The 19,950-nt window shown below is 46.5% G+C and overlaps 2 protein-coding genes across 2 annotated transcripts; one reads left to right on the top strand and one right to left on the bottom strand.

The window, feature by feature from the left end:
- Nucleotides 1–36: 36 nt before the first annotated feature.
- On the top strand, nucleotides 37–2,791 carry RPS25 (ribosomal protein S25). The gene is made up of 5 exons (XM_003777898.4): nucleotides 37–209; nucleotides 438–533; nucleotides 944–1,127; nucleotides 2,564–2,662; nucleotides 2,745–2,791. The coding sequence occupies exons 1-4, from the start codon at nucleotides 207–209 to the stop codon at nucleotides 2,656–2,658; spliced, it is 378 nt and encodes a 125-aa protein (XP_003777946.1). The 5' UTR covers nucleotides 37–206; the 3' UTR covers nucleotides 2,659–2,662; nucleotides 2,745–2,791.
- CENATAC (centrosomal AT-AC splicing factor) lies at nucleotides 2,758–19,229 on the bottom strand. The gene is made up of 11 exons (XM_002822564.6): nucleotides 18,971–19,229; nucleotides 18,695–18,858; nucleotides 18,179–18,277; nucleotides 7,480–7,546; nucleotides 7,029–7,091; nucleotides 6,308–6,372; nucleotides 6,057–6,162; nucleotides 5,054–5,084; nucleotides 3,420–3,506; nucleotides 3,065–3,197; nucleotides 2,758–2,966 (listed from the first exon to the last, which is right to left on the bottom strand). Exons 1-11 carry the CDS (start codon nucleotides 19,088–19,090, stop codon nucleotides 2,906–2,908), a joined length of 996 nt encoding a protein of 331 aa, XP_002822610.1. The 5' UTR covers nucleotides 19,091–19,229; the 3' UTR covers nucleotides 2,758–2,905.
- Between the last annotated feature and the right edge of the window lie 721 nt (nucleotides 19,230–19,950).

Here is a 19,950-nt window from a genome sequence, read left to right as displayed (position 1 = left end):
TGGGAACTGGAATCCACTTCCTGTCTTCCGCCTCAGGCTAGAGGGCGAGCGCTTCGCCGTGGGACTTTCTCCGCCTGGCTCCGCCTCTTGCCCCGGAAGTACTGACAGCCGACGGTGGTTTCTGGGCCCGTTTCTGAACAGCGCTTCCTTTTTGTCCGACATCTTGGCGAGACTGCGGTGTCTGCTGCTACTCTCCGAGCTTCGCAATGGTAAGCTTAAGGGGTTGGAAGTCGCCGGGGTTCTTGGATTTGAGGACTCAGTGGGGAGAGCCTTCGGTGGGAGCCGTCCTTGGCCTGCCGGCCTCGGTTGCAGGGCGGGCGCGGTTATTGCTTCGCCCATGTGCTCTGGTGGTGGAGTTTGCGGGGGCTGGGGGCGCAGTATTAGGGGACTTTGGCGCTATTTGAGGACCTGGTTGCATTCCCGCTGCCCTCCTACAGCCGCCCAAGGACGACAAGAAGAAGAAGGACGCTGGAAAGTCGGCCAAGAAAGACAAAGACCCAGTGAACAAATCCGGGGGCAAGGCCAAAAAGAAGGTAGAAATAAGACCTCTCTGAGAGAGACTAGGGGTCATCTTCTCGTAACCCTCTAGTAATAGGTAACTTGTATAGTAAGTGGTTTTTCAGGTGTAGATTTCTAGAGTCAAAATGTTAGAGTTTATCTTCCCGTTACCACTCGTTCTTTTTCCCATTAGGATCATGAAAATGAGTCCGTTGTGCAAAGTGTCTGTCCTTGTGCCTGCTGTTTTATTTTTAACTGATCTAGTGGGGCTCGGCCCCTGTTCTGAAGGCCAAAAACGTGTCGGTATTTGTTTTTTTTTTTTTTAGTAATGTGTAATTTATCTTTGATAACGGTGGAGCAGATTTCTCTGACGCAGATTACTCGAGAGGAAAAGGGTGCTTCTGCCGGAAATACTAACTTGTTTCTGTTTTGTTTTGGTGAGCAGAAGTGGTCCAAAGGCAAAGTTCGGGACAAGCTCAATAACTTAGTCTTGTTTGACAAAGCTACCTATGACAAACTCTGTAAGGAAGTTCCCAACTATAAACTTATAACCCCAGCTGTGGTCTCTGAGAGACTGAAGATTCGAGGCTCCCTGGCCAGGGCAGCCCTTCAGGAGCTCCTTAGTAAAGGTGAGGGGTGTATTCTACATGTGTGCTCTTCTAGGTTAAATTGTCTTGACCATGTTAACCATCTTCAGTGGTTTTGCTGGAAAAGCAGAATTAAAAAAAAAAAAAAAAGGCATGGCTTGATCATTGGTTTGTTAGTAATGTAATTCTGACGTCTTACTCATGAGATGAATTCTCAGGGTTCTTAGCCACTTTTGTGCCGTGGACCCTGTGGCAGTTTAGTGAAGCCCAAGGATATTTTATGTTTCAAGTAAATGGATGCATAGAATTACAGGGACAACAATTTTTGAAATAATTAGATTACTATTTTGAAACAACTTTGAAAATGTTTAAAACCTTTATGGTAAATATTTTGTTGATGTATTAAATTTTAAAACCAGAAATTTAGTACGGTCTACTCAGTAGTATGGTCTGATTACCGTAATTCCACAATAATAAGGCTCAGCTAACTATAGTGACTGAACGTCTGTAATTCTAGCACTTTGGGAGGCCAAGGCGGGTGAATCACCAGAGGTCAGGAGTTAAAAGACCAGCCTGGCCAATATGGTGAAAACCTGTCTCTACTGAAAGTTAGCTGGAGGTGGAGGCACACGTCTGTAATCCCAGCTACTCAGGATGCTGAGGCATGAGGATCGCTTGAACCCAGGAGATGGAGGTGGCAGTGAACCGAGATGACACCACTGCACTCCAGCCTTAGTGACAGAGCAAAAGACTGTCTTAGAAAAGGGGCGGGGTGGAAGATAATGGGCCCCTAATTTAAAGGAAAAGTAAGGATAGATGATCGTTAAAAACTGTAGGATTCTCTAGCTGTTACCGAACATCAGATTAAGCAATTCGGGAGCCAGGTGCAGTGGTACCTTTGTATTTCTAGCTACTTGGGAGGCCAAAGCAGGAGGATTATTTGAGCCAAGGAGTTTTGAGACCATTCTGGGCACCTTTGAGAGAACCCTGTCTCTCTTTGTTTTCCTTTTCTTTAAATAGAGATGCGGTTTTGCCATGTTGCCCAGGCTGGTCTCCTGGGCTCAAGAGATCCACCTGTCCAAAGTGCTGGAATTACAGGCATGAGCCACTGCACCCAGCCAAAACAAACCTTCCTAGAGTCTCACTCTGTTGCCCAGGCTGGAGTGCGGAGGGGCAATCTTGGCTCACTGCAACCACCAATTCCTGGGTTCAGGTGGTCCTCACACCTCAGCCTCCCAAGTAGCTGAGATTACAAGCATGTGCCACCATGCCCAGCTAATTTTTGTATTTTTGGTAGAGATGGGGTTTCACCACGTTGGCCAGGCTGGTGTGCAACTCCTTACCTCAAGCTATCTGCCCGCCTCCACCTCCCAAGGCAGTGGGATTACAAGCATGAGCCACCGCGCCCAGCCAAAAACCTTACTAGTTTCTATTGTAGCATCTATTAAGCATCTCATTGTACTATCCTCTCTCCCTAGGACTTATCAAACTGGTTTCAAAGCACAGAGCTCAAGTAATTTACACCAGAAATACCAAGGGTGGAGATGCTCCAGCTGCTGGTGAAGATGCATGAATAGGTGAGTAGGAATGTGTGGGCTCATGGTGTAGGAGGTAGATACAAAGCTTTATGGTTCTGATTATTTTAATTTTTTTTTACAGGTCCAACCAACTGTACATTTGGAAAAATAAAACTTTATTAAATCAAATGAATGAGTATGTCTGTTTCCTAAGAAAGACAACGATAAAGAATTTGGTGGAAGGTACGATAGTAGGGGTTTGTTGACTTTGCTTTTAGCCTCATGGTAGTTGGTAGAGCATGATTAGCTTTTTTCTGTATGTGACTGCTTCTTCATTGCTGCAGCTTCAGTTTTGAATTGATGTCTGAAAGGAAATAAAGAGTTAACACGATGATGAAGGGTGACATCTCCAAAGAGGAGGTTGGATGGGTAGGTTGGAGACCCGGCAATGAACACACATACCTGGACTGCCAGCGGCGTCCATTATTCCAGACGCGGCCAAAAGAGGGCAGCCAGCCTGCACTGGTCCTGGAGCTGTGATCAAAGTTGGCCCCAACTCGGTCTGGGGGGAGTTTTTTCAACTTCTGTTTTTCCTCTGTGCAATCATAGGGAAACTTTTTTATTTTTCTTTATTAAAGAATATAGAGATGTCTCACTATGTTGTCCAGGCTGTTTTCAAACTTCTGGGCTCAAGTGACCCTCCCACCTCAGCCTCCCAAAGTGCTAGGATTATAGCCATGAGCCACCACACACAGGCAAGGAAACCATTTTTGAGTGTGAAGATTTAGAAGACCCTCTCCTGAATTAGTTTACTTACTTTCTTTAAGAAATTCTTCATAGGATGGTCCTATTTCTTGGTTCCCAGCAGTGTATTCATCTTGGATCATCCAGGGAGGTGTGGCACCTGAAAAAAGAAATTAAGGCTTTTTTTTTTAAGTCTTCAGGCTGTTGTGAAACATGTCCTAGCTGTTAGCTTACCTCTCCTAATTAAAAGGTAGAAATGTCTAAAAGCAAAGCCCAGGAATTCTGGAGCTTAAGAAGGCCCTAGGCTAATTTAAAGCAACATACCCCATATGTGATAGTCATTTTAAAATGGCTTTGAGGCATAACTGACAAACGATACACACTTAAATTTGGTGACTTTGGGCAAAGCCATTACAATCTAGACCCCAAACATCCCCCTCTTAAGTATCACTGCCCCCATTAAAATATTTTCCTGTCCAGGCAGTCAGTGGTCTTTCAGTTGCTTTATTGGTTTGTATTTTTTAGGATTTTCAGTGTGTGGACATTGAGGTGGGTTCTGGCCTTTTTTGTTTTTTTGAGAGGAGTCTCGCTCTAGCCCAGGCTGGACACAATCTCAGCTCACTGCAACCTCCGCCTCCCAGAATTGTTCAAACAATTCTGCCTCAGCCTCCCAAGTAGCTGGGATTACAGGCGCGTGCCACGATGCCCAGCTAATTTTTGAATTTTTAGTAGAGATGGGGTTTCACCGTGTTGGCCAGACTGGTCTTGAACTCCTGACCTCATGATCCGCCCGCCTTGGCCTCCCAAAGTGCTGGGATGACAGGCATGAGCCACCATGCCGGCCAGGTCTGGACTTCTGAGATTCATCTGTGTCGTATGTATCAATAATTCTGTCTTCATCCTGGAATCCTATTCCATTGTTAATCCATTTGCCTGTTGATAGACATCTGAATTGTTTCCAATATGGAGCTGCTACAAATTAAGCTGTTCTGAAGATTCGTGTACAAGTCTATGTAGACAAGCTTTCTTTTCTCTAGTTAGGAGTGGAACGGTTGGATAATATGGTAGGTGAGGTGTATCCCGAACTGTTTTCCAAAGCGACTGTACCAGTTTACATTCTAAGCAGCAGTGTATGAGGGTTTGGTTTTTCTACATTGCCAAACACTTGGCATATCAGTCTTTAATTTCTGCCATTCCAATACATATATAGTGGTATTTCACTGGGGTTTTAATTTGCATTTCTCTGATGACTAATGTTGAACATTATTCATATGCTTTTATTGGGTTGTTTCCTTATCAAGTTGACAGTTCTTCATATATTCTGGATATAAGGCTTTTACCAGATACATATGCTTTATCTTGGCCAACTTTATTTAAAAAAAAAAAAAGGCTGGGCTTGGTGGCTCACGCCCGTAATCCCAGCACTTTGGGAGGCCGAGACGGGCGGATCATGAGGTCAGGAGATCAAGGCCAACATGGTGAAACCCCATCTCTACTAAAAATATAAAAATTAGCTGGGTGTGGTGGTACACACCTGTAACTCCAGCTACTTGGGAGGCTGAGGCAGAAGAATCACTTGAACCCGGGAGGCAGAGGTTGCAGCGAGCCGAGATTGCACCACTGCACTCCAGCCTGGCGACAGAACAAGACTCCTTCTCAAAAAAAAAAAATCTCCCAGGGTTTTAAAAACACTGCCCTGGACCTTACCTGAGTGGATGTTACCAACTCCTGGTATATCCTGTAGTTGGAAACGGGAAAAAAATGCTAGTTAAAGTCTAGGCATGATTAAAAAAAAAAATCCTAGAAACGATAGACAAGCACACTTTAAAAGAGGTGGGTGTGACTGCTGCCACAATGCTAATTCTGCACCCCAGCTGATGTTAAACTTTGAAAGCATAGTAAGTCACTCTAAGACAGCCCTGTCCTCAGGAAGCTCACAGTCATAACAGTGGAGATGTCTGTAAGTAGAGTGGCTATTACATGCCAGGTGAGCAAAACCTTGCCCTCACAGCATACATATAATTGGGGAAGAGCATTAAGCACAAGTTAGTAAATTACATTTGCAACTTTACATGGTGCTACATCCACTTGAAATAGAGATAACCTGTTCAGATAAGCCTTTTATGAAAAAGTGACATTTGAGCTAACAGTTAAAGGAAGGTAAACTTTGGGGGAAGGAAAGCATGTTTTAGGCAATGGCAACTGGAAAAGCCCGAAGCAATACAGTTGAAGTGTAGAGTAAGATCATAAGTGGTACGATGATTTTCTGTTTGTGAGGCAGGATTGGAGGGGGAGTAGAAATTGTCCAAAGGCTGAAGGGAGGCAGACAGGTTAAAACTGACTGCTTGTTGACGGGATATGGGAGATGGAAAAGAAGGAAAGGATCTGCATCTAGTGATTGGAAATACAGGAGTGGTGGGGGTTAGTTTCAGATGCCTGTGGGATATTTAAATATAATGTCCTGTGTTGAGTTGGAACTGAGTTCTACAGAGGGCAAGATTTAGGAGTTGGCACTCCTAAGCGTTAATACATGTGAATAGGATCCCTTTGGAGGGTGAGAAGAGGTCTGAGAACACTACTAGGGAACAGTGAAAGAAGGAAAAGCCTGCAGTGGAGACAGCAGTGGCTAGAATAGGTAGAAAATCAGGAGAAAGGGGTCCTGAGACCTGAGGGACCATTGGCCCTCTTCTGGCTTGCTTATCCTTTGTACCTGATGGCCAATGAATGTCAGAGATGGTCCTGTCTCCATCCAGTCAAGCTCTGGAGCTGGTGGCAGGTCCAAGTTTGCGGGCTGCTGTGAGCTGGAAGCTACTTGGCTGAAAAACATGAGCCAGGCTGCCAGATGAGGTCCTTGAGTCACGAGAGTGGCAAAGATGAGATCTGTTTCCATTTCCCGGCCACAAGGTTGCAGAATGTTCTAAGATGTCAAATTCCCAACAAGAGATTCCCTAACAGTCTTACCTGTTTATCCCTTTCCAGCTTCCATGTGCTGAAGAGCCCTCTTCTGGGTCTGGCACTGTCTGAGGCTGAGTTTGATTCAGGAAAAATAAATGTGTCTGGGATGCTTAAGAGCCTGCCTAGGCCATGCCTCCACCCTCCAGACCCCAGTATCACAGGAAGGAAACAAATTAGCATATGGAAGGTACTGCCCATCTTTTACAGACTCTTCCCTCCCTCCCTCCCAGTCCTGTCCACATATTCACTGACTAGGCCGGCCCCCTGGCGCACAGGTAAGGGAATTCAAGCCAAGCAGATGAGAATGCAGTCAGAGTTCTCTTAGAAGCACTGGTTCATGGCTGGGCGCAGTGGCTCATGCCTGTAATTCCAGCAGGCTGAGGCGGGTGGATCACCTGAGGTCAGGAGTTCAAGACCAGCCTGGCCAACATGGTGAAACACCATCTCTATTAAAAATACAAAAATTAGCCAGGCGTGGTGGCGGCACCTGTAATCCCAGCTACTCGGTAGGCTGAGGCAGGAGAATTGCTTGAACCTGAACCTGGGAGGTGGAGGTTGCAGTGAGCCGAGATCGTGCCACTGCAGCCCTGCCTGGTTGACACAGCGAGACTCCGTCTCCAAAAAAAAAAAAAAGAAGAAGAAGCACTAGTTCATGAAACGCTGGACCTGGGAATGCCAGGGATCAGTGGATTTGGATACTGGTCTGGATCCTCCGAGGGAAACCAACCTCTAAGACAGACCGAACCACCTCCTGTCGGCTCTGCTCCACTTCACGGATCTGAGCTGCCATCTGTGGGAGAGAGGCTGCTTAGACAGGTACAGGATCATGGGGGCCAGTTTCTTCAGAGGCCTTTCCTTTCACTCAGAGGCCCTCCACCCCCAGGCGTGGACCAGTACTGGTCTGTGGCCTGTCAGGAAGCAGGCTGCAACAGCACTGCCACCTGAGCTCCTGTCAGTTCAGTGGTGCTATTGCATTCTCATAGGAGCGCAAACACTATTGAGAACTGGGCATGCAAGGCATCTAGGTTGCTCCTTATGAGACTCTAATGTCTGATGATCTGAGGTGGAGCAGTCTCATTCTGAAACCATCCCCTGCCTGGGTCCATCTGTGGAAAAATCGTCTTCCAGGAAACCAGCCCCTGGTGTGAAAAGGGTGAGGGACTGCTGCTTTAACTTACCTCCTTGATCACTTCATCCTCCTTTTCTTCATAGGAATCCAAACCTTTCACCATGGATTTCTTGAATCTAAAAAGAAAAGGGGCAAAACCGCCCAGAACCCATTCCCCACCAGTTAAAATGAAAAGCTCCTCAGTAGATACTTTTTTAATTTTGAGACATTTCAAATTCAGAAACAAAACAGTATAGTAAGCACCTATGTACCTCTCACCCAGAGTCCTTGTAAACATTTTGCCATACTGGCTTCATTTCTTTTGTACAGACACATGTCCTTTTTGCCAAAACAAAAACAGGTTTAGACATCAAACCCTATTTTCAGCACACATCTCCCAAGAAGAGGAACATTCTATACAACCATGATACCATCACCACATTAAGAAAAGTATTCTTTTTAGTGTTCAAATATTTGGCTGGTTAGTATAGGCATGGTTTATATATCTTCAGACTTGAGTGCAGGCATACAGGCTATATTCACATTTCCCTCGTCTCAAAAATGTGCATTATGCCTTCTCTACTCTCACCCTCAATCCCAAAGTCCAACAAAAGATCACATGGAATCCAGCTATTAGGGCTCTAGTCTTCCCCTAGTCTGGAACAGTCTTACTGCTTCCATTACTTCACATCCTCAGAAGAATCCAGGCCAAATCTTGCATACCATCCCAAATTTCTTTTTCTTTTTTTTTGAGACGGGCTCGCTCTGTTGCCTAGGCTGGAGTGCAGTGGCACAATCTCAGCTCGCTGCAACATCTGCCTCCCAGCCTCAAGAGATCCTCCTGCCTTAGCTTCCTGAGTAGGTGGGACTACAGGCCTGCACCACTATGCCTGGCTAATTTTTGTGTTTTTTGTAGAAACAGGGTTTTGCCATGTCACCCATGCTAGTCTCGAACTCCTGGGCTCAAGCAATTCTCCTGCCTTGGCCTCCCAAAGAACTGGGATTACAGGCATCAGCCACTATGCCTGGCCTTAAATCAGTAATTTGTACTGTCACCTCCCTATTCAAATGCCTCCATTCCTTACTTGTATCTTCCTTTTGCCATAGTGAAAACCCTGGTTCTCAACACAAACTTTCAGTATACCAATACCAGTGTTCCCTGAGAGCCTTGAACATATCCAAGGAGACAATGGCTTGAGCCACACCTTACCGAAGTGTGGCCGAAAGGCTTCTTTAATCCTCCTGGAACACAAGAGGATGGGAGGTCTGCCAGAAGCTGCTATAAGGCCATCTCCCACTTCCCTCCCCATCTCTCCTAGGAGGTTGTCATCAAATGGTTTCTCATCAACTCCCAGGTTCTGATGAGGCACGGGGCTTTCTGTTCCACCCCTCTCAGATTAAAATTGCGGAATATTAAGCCACTTAGCTATAAAAAATCATTTAAGCTGGGTGCGGTGGCCCACACCTGTAATCCCAGCACTTTGGGAGGCCGAGATGGGTGGATCAAGAGGCCAGGAGTTCAAGACCAGCCTGGCCAACACAGTGAAACCCTGTCTCTACAAAAATACAAAAAATACAAAACATTAGCCAGATGTGGTGGCAGATGCCTGTAATCCCAGCTACTCGGGAGGCTGAGACAGGAGAATTGCTTGAACCTCGGAGGTGGAGGTTGCAGTGAGCCGAGATCGGGCCACTGCACTCCAGGCCAGTGACAGAGCAAGACTCTGTCTCAAAAATAATAATAAGTAAAATTTAAAAACAACAAAAAAGCCACTTAGCTACTACAGTCTAGATTTGATTCCCCAGCAACAGAATATCCCACAGCTCACACTGGGGTCATCCAGTCCTTTTTGTTTCAGTGTTGTCCTTTTTGGTGTATGAAACAAGGACCTGAGAAGCTGGCTCTTTGGTCTTCCTCTTCTTTTCACTGTCTATGTAAGAAACCATCTAAATCTAAAAGTGCCTCTTCGTATCTTTACCAGTCAAATCAGCCAAGCCTTGGAATTGCCGTGTGTGTGTATGTTTTACAATTTACAAGGTTCAAAAGTAAAAATTAGGCTGGGCACAGTGGCTCATGCCTGTAATCTCAACACTTTGGGATGCCAGAGTGGAAGGATTGTTTGAGCCCAGGAGTTTGAGACCAGCTCAGGCAACATAGTGACCCTGTCTCTACAAAAAATACAGAAATAGCCAGGTGTGATGGTGCACACTTATAGCCCTAGCTACTTGGAAGGCTGGGGTGGGAGGATTGCTTGAGCCTGGGAGGTTGAGGCTGTAGTGAGCTGTCATTGTATCATGGCACTCCAGCTTGGACAACAGAGCAAGACTCCATCTCAAAATAAATAAATAAATAAATAAAAAGGCCAGATTAGGTGGTTCACAACTGTAATCCCAGCAGTTTGGGAGGCCAAGGTGGGCAGATCATGAGGTCAGGAGTTTGAGACCAGCCTGACCAACATGCTGAAACCCCATCTCTATTGAAAGTACAAAAATTAGCCGGGCGTGGTGGCGCGTGCCTGTAATCCCAGCTACTTAGCAGGCTGAGGCAGGAGAATCACTTGAACCTGGGAGGCGGAGGTTGCAGTGAGCCAAGATCATGTCATTGCACTCCAGCCTGGGTAACAGAGCGAGACTCTGTCTCCAAAAAAAAGAAACGAAAAGAAAACTATATTTAGGTTGCTGGTATCTCCTGGCCACTGGCTGCCACTATAGTTCATTTATCTGGAACCTGGGCTCCTGAAGATGCAGCGCTGGAGCAGAGAGATGATGTTGACAGGGTGTATTAGTCCATTTTCACACTGCTGATAAAGACATACCCAAGACTGGGTAATTTACAAAGAAAAAGAAGTTTAATAGACTCACAGTTCTACGTGGCCGGGGAGGACTCACAACCACAGCAGAAGGTGAAAGGCATGTCTCACATGGTGGCAGGCGAGAGAGAATGAAAACCAAGTGAAAGGGGAAACCCCTTATAAAATCATCAGATCATGTGAGACTTATTACCATGAGAACAGCATGGGGGAAAACGCCCCCATGATTCAGTTATCTCCCACTGGGTCCCTCCCACAACATGTGGGAATTATGGGAGCTACAGTCAAAAAATTTTGGGTGGGGACACAGCTAAACCATATCACAGAGGTTGATGACTGACCCAGTCACATTAGAAATAGGTGGACTAAGCCAGGTGCAGTGGCTCAGGCCTGTAATCCCAGCACTTTGGGAGGCCGGGGCGGGCGGATCACCAGGTCAAGAGATCGAGACCATCCTGGCCAACATGGAGAAACCCCGTCTCTACTAAAAATACAAAAGTTAGGCCGAGCACGGTGGTTCACGCCTGTAATCCCAGACTTTGGGAGGCCGAGGCAGGCAGATCACGAGGTCAGGAGATCAAGACCATCCTGGCTAACAAGGTGAAACCCCGTCTCTACTAAAAATACAAAAAATTAGCCAGGTATGGTGGCGGGTGCCTGAAGTCTCAACTACTCAGGAGGCTGAGGCAGCAGAATGGCATGAACCCGGGAGGCGGAGCTTGCAGTGAGCCGAGATCGCACCACTGCACTCCAGCTTGGGTAACAGAACAAGACTCCGTCTCAAAAAAAAAAAAAAAAGTTGGGCGTGGTGGCCTGTGCCTGTAGTCCCAGCTACTCGAGAGAATCGCTTGAACCTGGGAGGCAGAGGTTGCAGTGAACTGAGATCACGCCACTGCACTCCAGCCTGGCGACAGAGCAAGACTCCATCTCAAAAACAAAAACAAAAATCCTGCCTACTCTGAAGGCCGAGGCAGGAGGATTGCTTGAGCCCAGAAGTTTGAGGCTGCAGTGAGCCATGATTGTACCGCGGCACTCCAGTCTGGGTGACAGAGCAAGACCCCGTCTCAAAAAAAAAAAAAAAGCATCTCAAATTATTTAACCAAATGGACTAAGCACATAATAATAATGGACTGTACAGACTGCCAGGTTTCTTTCCTATACTTTGTGTGATTATCACCAGGAAGTTTCTCTCTGGGTCTCATAATCCACAACACCTGAGTGTATCACATGAGTGAGCAGGACAATGAAGACACAGTGGAACACAACTAGACTTTCTGTAGACTAACCTGGAAGGCAGGTATCTAATTTCCAAACCAGAAGTTCCTGGAAACTGAGTTCAAGGAAACAGAAGAAACTGATTAAAAAAAAAAAAAATTAGTGTGGTTGAAGTCCAGAAATTTCTAGGCAGCTGGCTGGGCGCAGTGGCTCATCTGTAGTCCCAGCACTTTGGGAGGCTGAGGTGGGAGGATTGCCTGAGACCAGAAGTTTGAGACCAGGAGTTTGAGACCAGAGGAAAAGAAAATGACAATGTGGAATTGTAAAAAAAAAAAATTTTTTTTTTTTTTTGAGACAGGGTCTCACTCTGTCGCCAGGCTGGAGTGCAGTGGCACGATCTCGGCTCACTGCAAGCTCCATCTACTGGGTTCATGCCATTCTCCTGCCTCAGCCTCCCAAGTAGCTGGGACTACACACACCCGCCACCTCGCCTGGCTAATTTTTTGTATATTTAGTAGAGACGGGGTTTCACCGTGTTAGCCAGGATGGTCTCGATCTCCTGACCTCGTGATCTGCCTGCCTTGGCCTCCCAAAGTGCTGAGATTACAGGCATGAGCCATCGTGCCCGGCCAAAAATTTTTATTTATTTGAGGACCAGAGAGAAGTTTTGTGCTTTAGCAGACTCCTCCATGTTTTCTTCTTTTCACCCTGTTCAAAGTCTCCAGGTGCTGTTTTTTTTTTGTTTTTTTTTTGTTTTTTTTTTTCTGTTGTTGAGACAGGGTCTTTTGCTCTGTTGCCCAGGCTAGAGTGCAGTGGCGTGATCACAGCTCACTGCTGCCTCAACCTTGTGAGCTTAAGCAATCCTCCTGCCCCAGCCTCCCCAGTAGCTAGCACTACAGGCAAATGTCACCATGCTTGCCTAATATAATTTTTTTTTTTTTAGAGATAGGGTTTCACTATGTTGTCCAGGCTGGTCTTAAACTCCTGGGCTCAAATGATCCTCTGTCTCAGCCTCCAAAAGTGCTGGAATTATAGTCATGAGCCACTCCAACTGAATTGCGTTTGTTTTTTTTTTTTTTAAGAGACATTCTTGCTATGCTGCCCAGCTGGAGTGTAGTGGTGGGATCACAGCTCACTGCAGGTTCAACCTCCTGGGCTCAAGTGATCCCCCAGGCTCAGGTGATCCTCCTGCCTTAGCCTCCAGAGTAAGCAGGACTATAGGCTAGCCTCCAGAGTAGGTAGGACTATATGCCCAGCTAATCCAGATACCCTTTTTATTAAAAATCTGAAAATCAGGCCGGGCCCAGTGGCTCACACCTGTAATTGCAGCACTTTGGGAGGACAAGGTGGGTGGATCATGAGGTCACAAGTTCAAGACCAGCGTGGCCAATATGGTGAAACCCCGTCTCTACTAAAAATACAAAAATTAGCTGGGCATGGTGGCGCATGCCTATAGTCCCAGCTACTCGGGAGGCTGAGGCAGAAGAATCACTTGAACCCAGGAGGCGGAGGTTGCAGTAAGCTGAGATCGCGCCACTGCACTCCAGCCTGGGCAACAAAGCGAGACTCTCTAAAAAAAAAAAAAAAAGTCAAAATCATTATGGTATGTAATCTACCCTTATTATAGTGCTAAAATGATTTCTGATAAAATAGTTCCAAACTCAACTAGAAAACTATAAAGAATGAAAGAATGAGCAGAGTACTCATGATGCCTTTGAGTAAAATCGAAACATCATATAGCGTGATCTAATTTCCGAACCAATAGGCAGTATTGTAACATTAAAGGAAAACTATTCCAATCACTTAGAAATACTTGCTAAGTACTGCTTTTTACAGTTATGACAACTGTTTCTATGCATATGAACCAAGCAACCAAATATCTATAACCATGGAAATATCTGATTAGAAATATTTCTAATTTGGGCCGGGCTCGGTGGCTCACGCCTATAATCCCAGCACTTTGGGAGGCCGAGGCAGGCGGATCACCTGAAGTCGGGAGTTCGAGACCAGCCTGACCAATCTGGTAAAACCCCGTCTCTACTAAAATTACAAAAATTAGCCGGGTGTGGTGGCGTGCGCCTTTAGTTCCAGCTACTCGGAAGGCTGAGGCAGAAGAATCGCTTGAACTCAGGAGGTGGAGGTTGCAGTGAGCCAAGATCATGCCACTCCAGCCTGGGAAATAGAACAAGACTCTGTCTCTCAAAAAAAAAAAAAAAAAAGAGAAATATTTCTAATTATTGGCCGGGTGCAGTGGCTCACACCTGTAATCCCAGCACTTTGGGAAGCCAAGGTGGGTGGATCATTTGAGGTCAGGAGTTCGAGACCAGTTTGGCCAACATGGTGAGACCCTGTCTCTACGAAAAATACAAAAATTAGCCCCTTTTCACAAGATGGCACCAAAAGTTAAGAAGGAAGCTCCTGCCCCTCCTAAAGCCAAAGCAAAGGCTCTGAAGGCCAAGAAGGCAGTGCTGAAAGGTGTCCACAGCCACAAAAAAAAGAAGATCTGCATATCACCAACCTTCTGGCGGCCCAAGACACTGTGACTCCAGAGGCAGTGCAAATATCCTCGGAAAAGCACCCCAGGAGAAACAAGCTTGACCACTATGCTACCATCAAGTTTCCTCTGACCACTGAGTCTCCCATGAAGAAGACAGAAGACAACAACACACTTGTGTTCACTGTGAATGTTAAAGCCAACAAGCACCAGAAGAAGCTCTATGACACTGATGTGGCCAAGGTCAACACCCTGATTCGGCCTGATGGAGAGGAGGAGGAACATGTTCGACTGGCTCCTGATTACAATGCTTTGGATGTTGCCAAGAAAATAGGGATCATCTCAACTGAGTCCAGTTGGCTAATTCTAAATATATGTATATCTTTTCACCGTTAAAAAAAAAAATTATCAAGGCATGGTGGCGCATGCCTATAATACCAGCTACTCAGGAGGCTGAGGCAGAACTGCTTGAATCCGTGAGGCGGAGGTTGCGGTGAGCCACGATCGCGCAGCTGCCCTCCAGCCTGGACAACAGAGCGACACTCCATCTCAAAAAAAACCCGAAATATTTCTATTGGATTCTGAATACAAAATTTCCCTATGGGAGAAATCTTACTTCTTATGCCTGTTAACAGTATAATTCCCAAATGTACCATCAGAAAAAAAAAACAACAACAACTTATTTTTAAAAGTATACATAGAAATCTTTTTTCTAGGCCGGGTGTGGTGGCTCATGTCTGTAATCCTAGCACTTTGGGAAGCCGAGTCAGGTGGATCACTTGAGGTCAGGAGTTCAAGACCAGCCTGGCCAACATGGTGAAACCCCATCTCTACTAAAATACAAAAATTAGCCAGGCGTAGTGGCGCAAGCCTGTAATCCCACCTACTCTGGAAGCTGAGATGGGAGAACTGCTTGAACCTGGGAGGTGGAGGTTGCAGTGAGCTGAGATTGTGCCACTGCACTCCAGCCTGGGCGACAGAGTGAGACTCTGTCCAAAAAAAAAAAAAAAATCTTTTTTCTATTCCTATCAACTCTAAACATTTTTACTGACCCACAGACTGGGTCATACCAACTGGTTACACTAACTGATATGTTGTGATCAGTTTCTTTTCTTTTTTTTTTTTTTTTTTTTTTTGAGACAGAGTTTTGCTCTTGTTGCCCAGGCTGCAGTGCAATGGCATGATCTCGGCTCAGTGCAATCTCTGCCTCCTGGGCTCAAGCGATTTTCCTGCCTCAGCCTCCCGAGTAGCTGGGATTACAGGCACAAACCACCACGCCCAGCTATTTTTTGTATTTTTAGTAGGGATGGGGTTTCACCATGTTGACCAGGCTGGTCTCGAACTCCTGACCTCAAATGATCCTCCCACCTCGGCCTCCCAAAGTGCTGGGATTACAGGTGTGAGCCACTGCGCCTGGCCATGTGATCAATTTCATTAACTTCTCTAAAAAAAAATTCGTATTTCTTTTTAGAGATGGGGTCTTGATACATTGCCCAGGCTGGCCTCAAACTCCTGGGCTCAAGCTAGCCTCTTACCTCAGCCTCCTGAGTAGCTAGGACTACAGGTGTGCACCACCACATCTGGCAGTTTCATTAGTTTCTTGATTATCCTTTAGGCATTCCTTTTTGAGAAAATAAGCAAATACAGTTGACTCTTGCACAGCACAGGTTTGAACTGCACGAGTTCACTTGAAAATTTTTTTGGAGATTTGCAACAATTTGAAAAAACTTGCAGATGAACCACATAGCCTAGAACTATGGAAAAAATTAAAAAGGTATGTCATGAATGCATAAAATATATGTAGATACTAGTCTTTTATGATTTACTACCATAAAATACACAAATCCAGGCTGAAATGAGAGAATTGCTTGAACCCGGGAGGCAGAGGTTGCAGTGAGCCGAGATCGCACCACTGTACTCCACCCTGGGTGACAAAGCAAAACTCCCTCTCCAAAAAAAAAAAGTTAAAATTTATCAAAGCTTACACACAGAAACACAGACTGTACATGGTGACATTCGCAGTCAAGAGAAATGAAAATAAATGTAAAGATGCAATATTACATAACTGCATAAAATTATAATCCAAACTACAACTGTCACAATTTTGTAGCCACCTATTGCAGTGAACTCAAGTGTTGTATCTGCTTAAAACACAGTAATGCTGATCATCTTGTAAGCAGTTGTCTCACCAGTAAATTGCATATTACAGTAAAAGTGATCACTCATGTTTCCTGCATATTTTTCAGTAATGTCATACCATTAACTTCAAATAGTAACGCGGGACCTATAGGAGGTGCCACTAGTGATGCTTGAAGTGCTCCAAAGAAGCAGAGAAAAGTCATGACATTACAAGAAAAAGCTGAATTGTTTGATATGTACTGTAGATTAGGATCTACAGCTGCAGTTGCCCAGCATTTCAAGATAAATGAATCCATGCACATTGACAAAACCCATGTGGAAAAAAAAGGGTGAGGGGTGAGCAGGGTGGCTCACTTTGGAAGGCTGAGGCAGGCGGATTGCTTGAGCCCAGAAGTTTGAGACCAGCCTGGGCAACATAGCAAAACCCCATCTCAATTTAAAAAAAAAGAATTTTTTTTTTTTCCTTTTGAGACAGGGTTTCGATCTTTTGCCCACGCTGGAGTGAAGTGGTGTGATCTCAGCTCACTACAACCTCTGCCTCGCCAGGTTCAAGCGATTCTCCTCTCTCAACCTCCTGAGTAGCTGGGATTATAGGCACCCACCACCACACCCAGCTAATTTTTGTATTTTTAGTAGAGACAGGGTTTTGCCATGTTGGCCAGGCTGGTCTCAAACTCCTGACTTCACATGAGCCACCATGCCTGGACAAAAAAATTTTTTTTTTAAAGGCAAAGAAAAAAATAACTAAATCCAGCCTAAGGAACACTGTAAAAAAAAAGAGGAAATTCATGACGCTATCACTGCACCTATGCCAGGAGGCATGAAAACCCTGCATGCTTTGCACAATACCTTTTTATCTTCATATTGAAAACACAGCTTTTATGTGGGTACAGGGTTGTTATTAGAAAAGCCTACCTACAGCTTCTAATAGGATTCAAGAAAAAGCAAAATCATTACATGACAACTTAAAGCAAAAGGAAGGTGAAGGATCTAAAGCTGGATAATTTAATGCCAGCAAAGGATGGTTTGATAATTTTAGAAAGAAGTTTGGCTTAAAATATGTCAAAATAGCAGAAGGGGCAGCTTCTGCCAACCAAGAGGCAGCAGATGAATTCCCAGATACCATTAAGAAAATCACTGAGACCAGGCATGGTGGCTCACGTCTGTAATCCCAGCACTTTGGGAGGCCAAGGTGGGCGAATCACCTCAAGTCAGGAGTTAGTGACCAACCTGGCCAACAAGGTGAAACCCCATCTCTACTAAAAATACAAAAATTGGCCAGGCGTGGTGGCTCACGCCTGTAATCCCAGCACTTTGGGAGGCCGAGGCGGGCGGATCAGGAGGTCAGGAGATCGAGACCATCCTGGCTAACACGGTGAAACCCCGTCTCTACTAAAAATACAAAAAATTAGCCGGGCGTGGTGGCAGGCGCCTGTAGTCCCAGCTACTCAGGAGTCTGAGGCAGGAGAATGGCGTGAACCCGGGAGGCAGAGCTTGCAGTAAGCAGAGGTCGCGCCACTGCACTCCAGCCTGGGCAACAGAGCGAGACTCCGTCTCAAAAAAAAAAAAAAGAAAAAAACATAAAAATACAAAAATTAGCCAGGTGTGGTGGTGTGCACCTGTAATCCCAGCTACTTGGGAGGCTGAGGCAGGAGAATCATTTGAATCCAGGAGGCCGAAGTTGCAGTGGGCTGAGATTGTGCCATTGCACTCCAGCCTGGGCGAAAAGAGCAAAACTCTGTCTCAAAAGAAAAGATAAAATAAAATAGAGTCCAAAACTATTAAAAGTAGGTACTGGCTGAGCAGCAGTTTCTTACAAACTATAAACAGCCTCTTCTAACGTTAGTATTCTCTGTGCCTCATATATAAGTAGTTGCTAACAGTCAACTTTTAGTATTGTTCTCTATTTGCTAAATCCCATCCCCCAACTAAACCTCAAGAACTGTCACATTTTTGTGTCCAATATAGTACATAGACTAAGAAGTGCTATGAAGACAGCAGATACTTCGGAAGTCCCTCCTGAACTTTCCAGTTAATAGAGTAAGCTCCCATACCCGACAAAGATCCAGAGAATTCACTCTGCTACTTCACGTTCAATACCAGTGACTCACCGTGCATAATCCTGGGGAGTGACCAGAAACTTCTCTTTCATCTGGACCTCAGCTTTGTTCTCCCACCAGAATTTGTTGGTTGCTTTCTTGTGCTCTGGGCTGAAAATGGAGAGGATAAGTAATCTCAGCTATAGATTATAAAATATTACTCAGATATTAAGCATTAGGTTTGTAATGCTAACTGACATCTGGGTTTCTGCCTGGGGCACGGCTGAGACAGGAACACTGTTACCATCTCTTCAAGTTCTCGTGTCTCTTCTTCCCATAAAATTGTGAGAATCTGAGAGGAGGTTAGAGGCGGTAACCAAGCTGGCTTTCGCAGCCAGACCACCAGCACCACTTGGGGCCGTGGCAGCATACGACCTCTACCCTAACAAGGCTGGCAAAACCTGTCAAGTGACTCAATCCATCCATCTTGATCAAATCACAAAAGCGTCCTTTTTCTCACCCACCCCAAACCCTCCTCCCGTATATGTATGCGTCTGTGCTGGAGCAGGCTCCCAGCTCGGCTCTCACCTGGCCAGATGCTCCAGCAGCCCCCCGTACAGCACCGTCAGGTTTCCATGGCTCAGGTGTTCCCGCACCTCACAGCCGCAGCACAGGCACCAGCAGCATCGCTCGTGTTCGGGCACATAGCGCTCCACCTGAGCGGCGCGGATGGCCTTGCGGGCCGCCTCCACCTGCGGCAGAGAGTACAAGCAGAACCCCGAGGGGGACCCCCAAATCACACCCGCTCTGGCCTTCACTGACCTGCCCGGCACTCCCATCCCGTCTCTAGCCTTGCCTCCGCACCTGGGGCAGGAGCCTCTCCAAAGCCTCCTTCAGCTGCCGCTGGTGCTTGCGGCTGTAAACGTGCCCGCGACCACAGAAGAAGGTCTGGCGGCACAGAGGGCAGCGCTGCGCTGGCGCCATAGGCCGGGGATCCGGTATCACCACCACCAGCAGCAGATCCTACCCCATCCGACGGCCTCTGACCCCTGACCCCTTGGGGCGGGGCTAACCCAGCAGCTTCCGCGGCCGTCAGCGCCCGGCAGGCGCAACTGCAAGCCTTTCTGCGGCTGCGCAGACTCCTCCCAGGCCTTTAGTCCCGCCGAGGCACCAACATTCCAGCGCTGGGCCGGTTAAGGAAGAGGTCGGCGCCCTCCTGCAGATGTGCGGGGATGCGCGCCCGCCGCAACGTGAGGCTCATAGGCCACACGCAACTCTGAGCATTGGCCAGGACCTGTAGTAGCCAACAGGACACTTAATAACTGATGTATAGGTGCGCACTGTGTGTCCAGAGCTTTACGTTAACCACCTCACTGTGTCATCTCGCTGAGGTTGTGTGGTTTACTATTACTGTTATTAGCGCATTTTTAAGCGGGAAACCTGAGGCATGAGGAGGTAAGGAGCTTTGAGGAGGGTTGCACAGGTGTTAAGTAGCGCGGTCAGCACCTGAGCCCCGGCACTCATCAGTACGGCGGATGGAGGGGAATGCCTGCTGGAGGGGACCACGAACTAAACTCAATCGTAGTCGCCCCCACAGGGTGTGCTCGCCGTGGCTCCTATAAAGCTGTAAGGGAAGCTACACAGCGTGCAGCGTCGTTGCTGAGGGATCGCACGCTTCCCTTAGATTTTGTTGCTAGTTCTGGTGCACTAACCTGGATGGGCTGCTGTCTGTAGGGCCTACACAGGGTCAGCGCTACAGAATTCAGGCCCGGCGTAGCTACTTCCCCCTTCAAATCTTCACTTCCTGTTGGAACTGTCTCTCTAGACTCTAGCCTCTGCCAGAA

This window comes from Pongo abelii, chromosome 9, assembly GCF_028885655.2.
Source record: "Pongo abelii isolate AG06213 chromosome 9, NHGRI_mPonAbe1-v2.0_pri, whole genome shotgun sequence".
NCBI classification, from domain to species: Eukaryota; Metazoa; Chordata; class Mammalia; order Primates; family Hominidae; genus Pongo; species Pongo abelii.
Note: the sequence above shows the minus strand (reverse complement) of the source record. Positions and strands in the feature narration are given on the sequence as shown.

Coding starts and splice junctions, on each gene's coding strand:
- RPS25 (XM_003777898.4), top strand. Junction 534..943: donor GGGGCAAGGCCAAAAAGAAG/GTAGAAATAAGA, acceptor TTTGGTGAGCAG/AAGTGGTCCAAAGGCAAAGT. Junction 1,128..2,563: donor TCAGGAGCTCCTTAGTAAAG/GTGAGGGGTGTA, acceptor CTCTCTCCCTAG/GACTTATCAAACTGGTTTCA.
- CENATAC (XM_002822564.6), bottom strand. CDS start 19,090: ATGGCGCCAGCGCAGCGCTGCCCTCTGTGCCGCCAGACCTTCTTCTGT. Junction 3,507..5,053: donor AGTTGGTAACATCCACTCAG/GTAAGGTCCAGG, acceptor TTCTTTTTTCAG/GTGCCACACCTCCCTGGATG. Junction 2,967..3,064: donor GGACGCCGCTGGCAGTCCAG/GTATGTGTGTTC, acceptor ATTTCCTTTCAG/ACATCAATTCAAAACTGAAG.